General features: G+C 38.5%; 1 protein-coding gene across 1 annotated transcript in view; it reads right to left on the bottom strand.

Moving 5' to 3' along the window:
- si:dkey-106n21.1 (solute carrier family 23 member 2) overlaps positions 1-13,278 on the bottom strand; it is a 56,579-nt gene that overhangs the window by 14,681 nt on the left and 28,620 nt on the right. Inside the window, exons 6-7 of the mRNA XM_031279916.2 lie at positions 13,073-13,190; positions 10,390-10,546 (exon numbers count right to left, since the gene is read on the bottom strand). Coding sequence (XP_031135776.1) covers positions 10,390-10,546; positions 13,073-13,190 — 275 coding nt within the window. The remainder of the gene's footprint in view (positions 1-10,389; positions 10,547-13,072; positions 13,191-13,278) is intronic.

The following is a 13,278-nucleotide window of genomic DNA, read 5'->3' as shown; positions in this document are numbered from 1 at the left end:
ACTTTCCACTTAAAGATGCAGTAGGTAAGCCTTACAAAACTGTCATATTTGCTGAAACTGACCCTATGTTTGAGTAGTACTATATGAAGCAGGTCATTTAAAAAAAGAATCCGGCTCCTCTGGCACCACCTACAGCCTGTAGTGCGATTTGCAAAAATCCACCACTCCCTGTTCAGATGCACCAATCACGCCAGGGGAGTGCCATGGGGTGCAGTACCGCCTCTAACCTGAAAACACCACAAAAGGTGCAGGTACTATTACTACTCAGGACTTAGCCAAAAAATGTGAACATTGACAACTTCACAGTCCCTCCCCCCTTTCTGCTAAAGCCCCATACCGGTCTCCTAAGCCCCTCCCCCCAGAAGGGAGAGCTGTGCATGATAGAGCGTGAGTGAAGAGGGGGGAAGGGGAGGAAACCTATCTGCAGCTCATGCGGGTGGAGGGGAGGACGCTATGATATGCTTTGACGCTATGAGGCGTCAGTTTGGTTTGAAATGTGCTGGGGACAGCGACGCATTCGGAAGTACATTTCCAGAAGTGCTGGGTACAATGACACATTCATTTTTTTTTCTCTTTTGCGCAGGTCATGTTTTGAAAGACGCTGTCGTAGCTTACTAATAAATACAAACGTGGTTTAATGTACGTAAAAAATTATCAATGATTACCAAATTTCTCTCTCATATTGCTCCTCATAACCACTGAAAATTACGGTGGCCCTGAAGTGCAAAGCACAACAGCAATAAGAAAAACGCAACGGCAAATATGAAAACACGACAGCGAATATGAAAACACGACGGCAAATAGGAAAACACGACGGCAAATAGGAAAACACGACGGCAAATAGGAAAACACGACGGCAAATAGGAAAACACGACAGCAAATAGAAAAACACGACAGCAAATAGGAAAACACGACAGCAAATAGAAAAACACGACAGCAAATAGGAAAACACGACGGCAAATAGGAAAACACGACGGCAAATATGAAAACACGACGGCAAATAGGAAAACACGACGGCAAATATGAAAACACGACAGCAAATATGAAAACACGACAGCAAATAGAAAAACACGACAGCAAATAGAAAAACACGACAGCAAATATGAAAACACGACAGCAAATAGGAAAACATGACAGCAAATATGAAAACACGACAGCAAATATGAAAACACGACAGCAAATAGAAAAACACGACAGCAAATAGGAAAACACGACAGCAAATATGAAAACACGACAGCAAATATGAAAACACGACAGCAAATATGAAAACACGACAGCAAATATGAAAACACGACAGCAAATAGGAAAACACTTCAATAAATCACAAAACACAACGGCATTAACTTCTACTGGAAAAGGTAGGGCCTATCTAGCAGTGGACGGACCCTCCTGATTGGACAGACGCACTGTCTGTCTTTCGCGCTCCCAAATCACCCACAATCCTATGCGCGCGGCTTTGCCGGCTCGTTAAAAAAACAACAACAATGGCGGACCTAAGTGGGAGTTGGAGCGGCATCGCTGATGGCACAATTAACATTTAAATGTAAGTATATTTAGTGTTTGCCGTACATTTGTTATCACCGTTAATGTGTTACATCAATGTCAAGTGTTACGCATTAATGCTGGTACAAATTGCTATTATAATTAGGTAGATACACCCCGAGCTAACGTTAAGCTAACTGAACCTATCATTTAACATTAGGCTGTTAGCTAGCTAGCTGTGTTGCTGTCTTTTATGCCATTTGTGTTCGTAAAGTTTAATGTCCGGTGGCATTTTCATCTCTTTTTGTAAGCCGTTACTGTATATGCGTAATGTTAGCAGAGATTTAGAAATTGGTTTGTTTATCAGTTGTAGCTGCAGGATTGGAGGTAAAGCTGCACCTTGTTAACTTCACTAGCAACGTTAAATGAAAGCTAAAATGTATGAGTAGTTTCCCATGTAACAAGTATAACATTCCGTTACAGCATTTATAATGGTAAAGATCTTTTTCTTGTGTTTGCTGTCTTTTAACAGGGACTAAGGAACAAATGGAGGCTGCACTACAACGCTGAAGTTGGCATCCGATTCGCAGCTTCCGATTCGGCAGTTAAGGGGAAATTTAAGGGGAACTTAAAACTGTCCGATTCAGCAGGGAAACATAATTTACATTGCTAAGTGACTGATCCTCCGTTTTTTGAACCTCTTACTGTATTGAATGAGTGTTAGTCATTAAGGTAAATTATTAATTATGTCTAAAACACACTTTTAGATTTGTGAAAGCTTTATTGTCTTTATGAGAACACAATAAAGGGAGATTTCACCGTTTTTCTAAACTTGTCAAATCAGGACTAAATTATCCCAGAGAGTCTAAGGAGTCTTAAAAACACAGTTTGAGATTTGTGAAAGCTTTATTCTATTTGTGAAAATGCAATAAAGGGAGATTTTACTGTATTTTTCACATATAGACTACATTGGACCAGGTCCAGATCCAAAACCACAATACTTAAGACTTGTCAAATCAGGACTAAATTATCCCAGAGAGGCTAAATAAACTGTTTTATTTTATTGCCACAGCATGGCCTTTGCTAATTGACATTCAACGTACAAGTCCACGTCTCTCCATGTCATTTCTTATATCCATGAGCAGGTCTTCCTTCTCACTTCAAAAGAAAAGTAGAAAAAGTTATTTTTACCTTTTGGAAATCAATCCAAATATCGTCATAGATTTGCCAGTGGTTTAATTTACTCTTCAAATCCTTCTCCTTCAACATAAGTGTTGTTTTCTCACCTTTCCTCAGAAAAAGAAGCAGAGTATTTATTAAGATTTTTTTTAATTCATACTTCATAGGCCATTGTCTCAGGTGAGGAGCAACCCCACTTCTGGGGAACGCTGGGTCCCGAGCTTCTTTGATGATGAAACCCAGCTGGACAGGATTGTGAAATACCTGTCAAACTTCCTCGACAGCTGTGACACACTCTCTGATAAAGTGTGCACCATGGTGTCTTCTGACAGGATCAAATACATCCTAAATGTGTTGCTGTCAGAGATAGGTCCACAGCAGTTCCACATTATATTCATGAAGACATTTTTTTCTATGACTTAAAGTGGCTATATGTAACTTTCAGTTTGTGTTAATTCTAGCGGCCACTTTGGACAAAAGTGGTAGTATTTTCACCACACCTGCTGTCGTAAAGGTCTTTTCTTTATGGTGCTGTATTGCCCACTGTAGATTACCAAGTTTGCGTTACCGTGTTTACACAAGTACAGGGGAAGACCTGCTCATGGATATAATAAATGACATGGAGAGAGTGAGTTAATTCTTGTCCAGTTTTGACAAGTTTAGGTATTGTGGTTTTGGATGTGGACTTGGTCCAATGTGGTCTACATATGCAAAAAACAATAAAATCTCCCTTTATGGCATTTTCACAAATAGAATAAAGCTTTCACAAATCCCAAACTGTGTTTTTAAGACTCCTTAGCCTCTCTGGGATAATGTAGTCCAGATTTGACAAGTCTAGGTGGATCTAGACCTAGTCTAATGTGGTTTATATGTGAAAAAAAACTTAGTGTTCTCATAAAGACAATAAAGCTTTCACAAATCTAAAAGTGTGTTTTAGACATAATTATAAATTTACCTTAATGACTAACACTCATTCAATACAGTAAGAGGTTAAAAAAACAGTTTTAAGTTCCCCTTAACTGCCAAATCAGAAGCTGCGAATCGGATGCCAACTTCAGCGTCGTGGCTGCACTAGCGTCACCAGAAGGGAGAGATGAGGAGGAGAGGGAAAGCAAAAGACAAGCAGGGAGACAGAGGCCAAAAAGAGATGTTGAATAGATTTGCTATATTAGAGATTGCCATTCAAAAAATAAATGTGTGTAAATAATAACACATTTAACACAATAATAATAATAAATAAGTGTGTATATAATATAAACTGTTTTTCAATGTTTAATTTTTCCATCAAATTATGACCTGGACACAGGAAACTTCTGAGTAATTATATTCAGATGCTACCTGTTTTAATAACTAGTTAGGTATACAAGCTCTAAAAAGACATTAATGAAACGTGTATCTTTATTATAACATTTATTCAAACATTACTATATACTGTACACAAGTATATTCAACATGAAGCGGCGATCAGACTCAGCTCCCAATGATGGTGTTGCTTCAAGACTGCAGACAGAAGGAGAAAGATTAGGTTAGTCCAGTAGTTATCCAACCTGTCCTGGTAAGATTAGAATTGTATCACAAGTATATTTAAGCATACTGAAACATGAAGGTACTTCATGTAACTGTGTAGTGGTGTAGTTTCTTCATCATGGTCTTAACTGACAACTGTTGACCATTTAACACACTTACACCTACCTTTACTGTATTAGTGTGTGTTTATCAATGGAGGTATTATGACTTTTCATATGTTGGTTGTAGCCTTGTAGCTTGTGTGTTTACAGTACTATTTACCCTTTCTCACTTGCAGTTTAATGCATATCATACTGCCTGTGGTAGCTCATTAGCTGGTAGCGTTTACCTTGTAGTTGCTGATCATATTTTGCACTGCATTTGTCTGAAAGCTAGAAGCTACTGGGCAATGAGCTAATGTTGCATACATGCAGTAAACTACAAGCTAATGTAAACGGTTAGCTACTGCAATTCTCCTTACCGTAAGTGTTATGACTACTGTACAAACATGAACTCCCACGAGTTTTTAATTTATTGACATGGGATAAATAAGACAAAACGACTATTGCTTACATTAAAGCCTATCGGTGTCGGTAACGTTACCTACCTTTGCACGTTGCACGTTCCTGACAGAATATTCTCCTCCTGCAAGCAGACTGACGCCGATTCACCAACAGCACAGTTCATAGTTCCACATCCATTTCGTCCAGTGTTTTGAAATGAGAAACGGCTAGTCCGTCTGTTAAAAGCATAGACAGTGAGGCACTTTTATTTTTTCACCTCTCCTTCCTGTCAAAAGACAGACAGTGCGTCTGTCCAATCAGGAGGGTCCGTCCTCTACTAGATAGGCCCTACCTTTTCCGGTAGAAGTTAATGCCGTTGTGTTTTGTGATTTGTTGAAGTGTTTTCCTATTTGCCGTCGTGTTTTCCTATTTGCCGTCGTGTTTTCCTATTTGCCGTCGTGTTTTCATATTTGCCGTCGTGTTTTCCTATTTGCCGTCGTGTTTTCATATTTGCCGTCGTGTTTTCATATTTGCCGTCGTGTTTTCCTATTTGCCGTCGTGTTTTTCTATTTGCTGTCGTGTTTTCCTATTTGCTGTCGTGTTTTCCTATTTGCCGTCGTGTTTTCATATTTGCCGTCGTGTTTTCATATTCGCTGTCGTGTTTTCATATTTGCCGTTGCGTTTTTCTTATTGCTGTTGTGATTTGCACTTCAGGGCCACCGTAATTTTCAGTGGTTATGAGGAGCAATATGAGAGAGAAATTTGGTAATCATTGATCATTTTTGACGTACATTAAACCACGTTTGTATTTATTAGTAAGCTACGACAGCGTCTTTCAAAACATGACCTGCGCAAAAGAGAAATGAATGTGTCATTGCCGTCGTGTTTTCATATTTGCCGTCGTGTTTTCCTATTTGCCGTCGTGTTTTCCTATTTGCCGTCGTGTTTTCATATTTGCTGTCGTGTTTTCATATTTGCCGTCGTGTTTTCATATTTGCCGTCGTGTTTTCATATTTGCCGTCGTGTTTTCATATTTGCCGTCATGTTTTCATATTTGCCGTCGTGTTTTCCTATTTGCCGTCGTGTTTTCATATTTGCTGTCGTGTTTTCATATTTGCCGTTGTGTTTTCCTATTTGCTGTCGTGTTTTCATATTTGCTGTCGTGTTTTCCTATTTGCTGTCGTGTTTTCTTATTTGCTGTCGTGTTTTCCTATTTGCTGTCGTGTTTTCCTATTTGCTGTCGTGTTTTCTTATTTGCTGTCGTGTTTTCCTATTTGCTGTCGTGTTTTCCTATTTGCTGTCGTGTTTTCGTATTTGCTGTCGTGTTTTCTTATTTGCCGTTTTGTTTTCATATTTGCCGTCGTGTTTTCCTATTTGCCGTCGTGTTTTCCTATTTGCCGTCGTGTTTTCATATTCGCTGTCGTGTTTTCATATTTGCCGTTGCGTTTTTCTTATTGCTGTTGTGATTTGCACTTCAGGGCCACCGTAATTTTCAGTGGTTATGAGGAGCAATATGAGAGAGAAATTTGGTAATCATTGATAATTTTTTACGTACATTAAACCACGTTTGTATTTATTAGTAAGCTATGACAGCGTCTTTCAAAACATGACCTGCGCAAAAGAGAAAAAAAAATGAATGTGTCATTGCCGTCGTGTTTTCATATTTGCCGTCGTGTTTTCCTATTTGCCGTCGTGTTTTCCTATTTGCTGTCGTGTTTTCATATTTGCTGTCGTGTTTTCATATTTGCTGTCGTGTTTTCTTATTTGCTGTCGTGTTTTCATATTTGCTGTCGTGTTTTCATATTTGCCGTCGTGTTTTCATATTTGCCGTCGTGTTTTCATATTTGCCGTCGTGTTTTCATATTTGCTGTCGTGTTTTCCTATTTGCCGTCGTGTTTTCATATTTGCTGTCGTGTTTTCATATTTGCCGTTGTGTTTTCCTATTTGCCGTCGTGTTTTCATATTTGCCGTCGTGTTTTCCTATTTGCTGTCGTGTTTTCTTATTTGCTGTCGTGTTTTCCTATTTGCTGTCGTGTTTTCATATTTGCTGTCGTGTTTTCCTATTTGCTGTCGTGTTTTCCTATTTGCTGTCGTGTTTTCTTATTTGCTGTCGTGTTTTCATATTTGCTGTCGTGTTTTCATATTTGCTGTCGTGTTTTCCTATTTGCTGTCGTATTTTCATATTTGCTGTCGTGTTTTCGTATTTGCTGTCGTGTTTTCTTATTTGCCGTTTTGTTTTCATATTTGCTGTCGTGTTTTCATTTTTTCTGTTGCGTTTTCCTATTTGCCGTTGTGTTTTATGATTTGTTGTTGCGTTTCTCTAATTGCTGTGGTGATTTGCACTTCAGGGCCACCGTAGAAAATTGTCAAAAAATCAAACCCAAAGTCCTATTATTATGGACGTTATCTGACATTAAGCGTTTCTGCTTCACATTTTCAGCAGGGCAGCGGAGCGGCTGTGGGTTGACTCCCCACGGTTCTCATGGGGTTTATTAATCATAACGTGAAAAAGCTTAACGTGGTTTAATGTACCTAAACAACGATCAATCATCACCACGTCTCTGGTTCGATTTTTGACAATTTTCAGTGGTTATGAGTAGCAATATGAGAGAGAAATTTGGTAATCATTGATCATTGTTTAGGTACAAGCTTTTTCCTCGCCATAGGCGCCAATGAAGAAGACAATGCTAATGGGAGATAACTTATATAATTGTTGGATTTCGGTTTAGTTCTTTTGACAGGGTTACGTGTTCATTACAAGATATGGCCATGAGAAATTCGGTGATCATTGATCGTTGTTTGGGTACATTAAACCACGTTATGTTTTTTTCACGTTTAGCAGAACGTCCCGACAGGCAGTGTTGTGAACAGAGAAGCGTGCAGCAGAGCGGCTGTGTCTGTGTCTGCCCTGTGGGGATAGAGATTGTTTTGGATTTTTTGGCATCTGTCGCTCAAGAATTATATGTGTTATGGACTTTTTTTTTTTAAACTAAATTGAGCTCGAGGTTTTCAAAAAAAGTGATGGGTACAAAATGACTCATGACGAAATCTGGTAGATACGCGTACCCACTGTCCCCACCGAAATCGACGCCTATGCGTGTAGGCCTGTAACAATGAGTTGCAATATGACATGAATGCTTCATCTAAATTACGTTAAAAGAAGCAGGAGCAGCCACTGCAGGATCCCGTTGTATAAGATAAATATGTTTTCATCAGCAATTATTGCATCATGAAATAATACAATTTCCACCCATCATTTTCTATGTACAAGTTGAAATGCACAAATGGTTCAAAATGGTTCACTCCTTTACAATATATTTAATAGAAGTATTTTAGCACTCTGCATGCTGTTTGATCAACTGGACTATTTTTTCCCAGAAAGATTTTGATTATTTTGATTAGTGACGTTAACAAAATCTAGCAGAACTTTCTAAAGCAGGCGCTTTTCATATCCATTTCCTACAGGTTATTTTATCAAAACATATTTTTCAGGTCTTTACCTCCAAAATAAACTATTGTCTCAACTGTAATTACAGTCTGAAATGCTGAAATGTAAACCTAATGTGTACATGTAATGGAAAGTCCTTGAAAAACCCAGATGGCATGTCTTTTCTTCCGTGTTATTTTTTGTGCATGTCACTGCAGTCACCTAAAGGATTATTAGGAACACCATACTAATACCGTGTTTGACCCCCTTTCACCTTCAGAACTGCCTTAATTCTTTGTGGCATTGATTCAACAAGGTGCTGGAAGCATTCTTTGGAAATGTTGGCCCATATTGAGAGGATAGCATCCCCCACACCATTACACCACCAGCAGCCTGCACAGTGGTAACAAGGCATGACGGATCCATGTTCTAATTCTGTTTAATTCTATTCTGGGGTGTGGGAGGGGGGGTTTAATGGCTCCTAGGCCTCAAGACCTATTTCAAGTCCCTTTGGTTGCTCGGATCTGGGGATTGGCTAATAACAACTTATGACTGACGCCTGGATGAGTTGATTGCTCACATGTCTATAAGAGTGCCTGGGCAGTCACTCTCTCTGCCTCCCTCCTTAAGGTTGCTTGGACTTTGGTTGAGTTACTTTTGCTTTCTTACTGTACATCGCTAAAACTTCACAGATCCATACACTACACACATTACTGATAAACTATAGCGTGTTTAACTTTTTAAACATGCTTTTTTTAATTTAACTGAGCAAACACAAATATTTGGTGATTTAAAAATCCGATATTCCGATATATCGGCCAATATAAATATAAAAAAATAATAATCCAGAAACGCATAACAAAACATGCAACAACAATATAGCACACACTGAAGAATGTATTGCTTAAATTGACTACAATCAACACACTGATTGGACATCCAAATAAAAGGTGGCAAATTTTCCCTTTGATAACCACCATGCTAGAAGAGTAGAGGAGGTTGGGTTCATTTTTGGATAACAAAGTGAAACCAGCTGATTTTTATGTTTCTATTCTTCTGTTAATTAATTGATACCCGTTTATGCACACTGAATAATACAATGTCCTGCCAAAAACATTGCGTACAGACATTTTTCCATTTTGTTAACAGGGAATGTGCTGCTATCAAAAAAAAAAAAAAAAGTTTTGTTTATGTGTTTCATTGGCACAGTTGTTCCTGTTATCATTTTAGATTGTTTTCTGGCAATAATATGGATTACAGGACCTGAGTTAATGTACCGTCTGCAAACAGCAGGGGCCATGTGCAAATAATCAGAGTCATGAAACTGACTTTGCTGTTCATATTCATGAATAAAAAACTGACACCAAACTGACCCTGCAAGTGAGTGTTCCGATATCACAAATCTATATATTGTTTTTGACACACATATGCATTTAATATTTGGCAGAACAAAGAATATGTAGTGAGAAACAGTATATCTATGTCACTGTTATAAGATAAGAACCATGAACTGCTAAAATTATGATCATGAGTGGTTTTGAAAATCAGTCCAAAGGTTGTAGAATTTTATTATAGCAGCACATGTTCTTTGAAACTAAGGAACACATGCTCCACATGGAAATCCTGCACAGGTTGCTGCCAGTTCAACTTCAAGCCATAGCCAACTGACTGTCAGGAGGCTTCTTGTCCCACTGCAGTTATAAAAAAATCTCTGTAGATTTTGTAGATCATCACTTTCTAGATCATCATCATCACCTTAATCATCACCATGATCGTCATCATCATCATCCCATTTCAGATATTCAATTATCAGGAAATTAAGAAATTAAAGCAAACACTGATAATTTTAATCCACTCCAAGAGATTTAGCGACAGTTTGACGGATGATTAAAGAGCAGTTGTACAACCCTCAGCTAAGCTACAAAATGTCATATGTTTGCATTTGATTTGGATGTTTGTCAAAGATGAAATTATAAAGAGGCTGACAGGCAAGTTGACTAAATTAAAGGAACCACAGTACTCAGCAGTTTCAAACAACCGTTAACAGTTGGAACACTTTGGCATTTATTACAGCAATAATTGACAGATTGTTTGTTAGTGCCACAACTAATCGCTAAACAATTAAAAATGAGTTGGCAAATAACTCACCCTTCGTAGTTACCGTGTGTTGCTTCTACTACTCCTAAAATCACGCTCTGGGAAATATACCTTAAGGTGACCAGGTTTGACCAATTAAGTATACCGCATAAAACAATTAAAGTTACAGTTAAAGTATGATATTCCTTCACTTACCTGGGTAAGGCACATGGATCCAAGGGGAGTTTGCCACAGCATCCAGGCTGATGTCGGTCCTGGCTGAGAAGCCATACTCATCGGACTTTGAAGGAAAGACGTCAAAGATGGTCAATAAGAAGCAGACCAGCCAGGCGCCACACATCCCGAATAAAGCCTAGAATTTGTAATCAGATCCAGAATGTCACATTACATTTAAACTGAAGTTCAACCAACATATAAAACAGTACTGATTTTCGGCCTGACAAGGCAGTATTTACTATATGTTTTGAAGACTAAAAGCCTTAAAGCTATTAAGTAAAGTATTAAACTCAACTACATGCCTAGCCTCACATGGCCAAAATGACCTGCTTGTTGTTTGATTTGTATCACAAGCATTCAATTTGAGCCTGCATATGTCTTCATACAACACGCCTTGGGCACAGGTCTGCACTTCTGATTGCATTGGTACAGCAATAAAGTGGGAGCAAAGAGTAGAACAAAAGAATGCTTTTACCATTTGCAGGGCTTTCCTAGGAAAGTCAAATAGTAGCTTAAGGCATCGAAAAAATGTCTTCATATTTAATTTCTTTGATACTATCTTGACATCACCTATAAGATCCAAGAAGAAGATAAATTAAGTAAGATCCATAAGCTCCTCATATTTGAACTACTAATGATGATGAAGTGCCAGAGTATTGTATGCATTATATGACCACTTAATGATGAAAAGGACTGTGTAAGCTGTGGAATTGACTGTGTATACTATTGAGTGTTAGCTAACCTCAGAAAGTAGATGGGCTCTTTCCCTGCTGCTATATAATTACTGGATTTGTCCCTACATGCTTAAAAGCTTTGCATTGTATGATTTGGCTTCATTTGATGGACAAAACTACTAATGAATATCTATTAAAAAAAATTTAGTTTACTCTAAGATCAAGAGACCTTCAGGTCTTTTTGTTTCATAGGTGTTCACATGATGTGACTTACATCATGGGAAAACGTGTTCGCCCTCAGTGGCTTATTTAGATATAGGCTATTAAGTCACTCCAGATATGACTAGACATTATTTTGACCATGTGTGCAAGTATGAATATGGTGTGAGGATCTGTGTGTGTGTGTGTTTGTGTGTGTGGCTGGCTGTGTGTTGACGATTGTGTAAACACGGCCTGTTGGCTATTTGAAATATGTGAAGTGAGCTAATCAGAGTTTCATGGTGCTGTGGTTTCGACAACTTTAGTGTATGAAAAACATAAATCAATCTCTCTCTTTCTCTCTCTCTCTCTTTCTCTCTCTCTCTCTTTCTCTCCCTCTTGTTCACTCGTTCATTAGACTGCTCTGTCTGTGTGAAGTTTTGAAAACCTTAACCACACTTGGAACCACTTTATCAGCATTGCCGTGACTCACTGCGACTTGAACAAAAACTGCAGAGATAACGTAGTTTGCTCGAGTTTGCGCCGTCTGCACCTCTGCGCAGGCATGTGTGTTGGAGATCTCTGTCAACATGCAGGGAGGACAGATAAGCTTGCGCTTACGTGCTCTCAGGTACCGAAATTTGGCACCGTTTTATTTAACGTGAATCGGTCCTCGGTAGTACTGACATAATTCGGTGGTACCCAAAAAAAGTACAGAGTTCAGTACCCAACCCCAATTGATATCTTGTCTCTGTATGAATTATATTTGCACACAAAGCAGCAGATTGACAGGTCTGTATGTAACTGCATGAATGTGAAGCAGGGCGGATGGTAAAATCAACATTTGTGCATGACTGACAGCCATCCTTAAAAAACACAGGTGGCTCATAACCATAGGTGATCTCTACCTGCTAGCTTGTTACTGTAGTCCCAGGACAAACATATTTAAAGGGCTTAGAAATGTTGGCTCACATCATCCCACAAAAGACTTTGATTGGGGTTGTGTTTACTCAAACCCAAAAAAGTAAAAAAGAAAAGACACAAACCTGTAATTTCTTCATACATGTATTTATTTTTCTTAGTCCCATTGACTGCTATTTGAGTGTTAATGAAAAATAATAAGATAATTATTGTATAGTATCTATTATAGTACTTCTAAAACGTTGTTGGTATGCTGTTAGCTGTACAAACTGAATATTCCACATCAGTAGGATTTCCTGTTCCAGGCCTCCTTGACATTAGGATGTTACCTACTGTGAAGGACCAAGCACTCTAGCAAGCACTATTTTCTCTGACGAAGCTATTTGCTTTGATTCTATGGATCAAGTGGACTCAAGTGTGAGTTCCTGTACTCCTGTACTTCCTATTATTTTTATAGGCATATATACGATGAAAGCAGCAAAATCTGCACAGAGGCTCCTGGAATAGAGATGAGACCACCTATATTGTAAAAAAATAAATAAACAGATTTGTAAGCAAGTGGGATATACTTTATTTGTAAAAATCAAGTTGTGCTTGTTTTGAATATAGAAAGCACACTATTTGATTGATTTATCTTTGATTTGGTCCCCAGTCTTCACTCTAAAAGGTATTTTTGCATTCTGGATTGGCAGACTTTAGCTTGATACTAGCTATTTCTTTTGCAGTGTATTTTTTTTTAAATGTATTGCTTTGAAGCAAGCCATGGGTGTTTTATGGGCTATAGGTGTTTAAATTACATTTGTATGTTTTTTTTTTCACAATAGAAGATAACCCGAACGCATGAGACCTGGGTAATGTTGTCAACTTACAGAGAAGAGATTGAAGAGGGGATACTGGAAAACCTTCCACTTCTTATCCTTGTAAGCAATCATTGGAACATCGACTTTGCTGAGATACTGAGAAAACAGGAGGATCAGACAGACCGTGCTGTGGGAAAACAGAAGGCAGGACAAAATATGTCATTCAGTTGTTTCGCCCAAGGCCTTTCCCCCGCTCACAGTTATTAGTATAATTG

This window comes from Sander lucioperca, chromosome 7, assembly GCF_008315115.2.
Source record: "Sander lucioperca isolate FBNREF2018 chromosome 7, SLUC_FBN_1.2, whole genome shotgun sequence".
Taxonomy (NCBI): Eukaryota; Metazoa; Chordata; class Actinopteri; order Perciformes; family Percidae; genus Sander; species Sander lucioperca.
The sequence above is the reverse complement of the archived record's forward strand: the minus strand, read 5'-3'. Positions and strand labels throughout refer to the sequence as shown.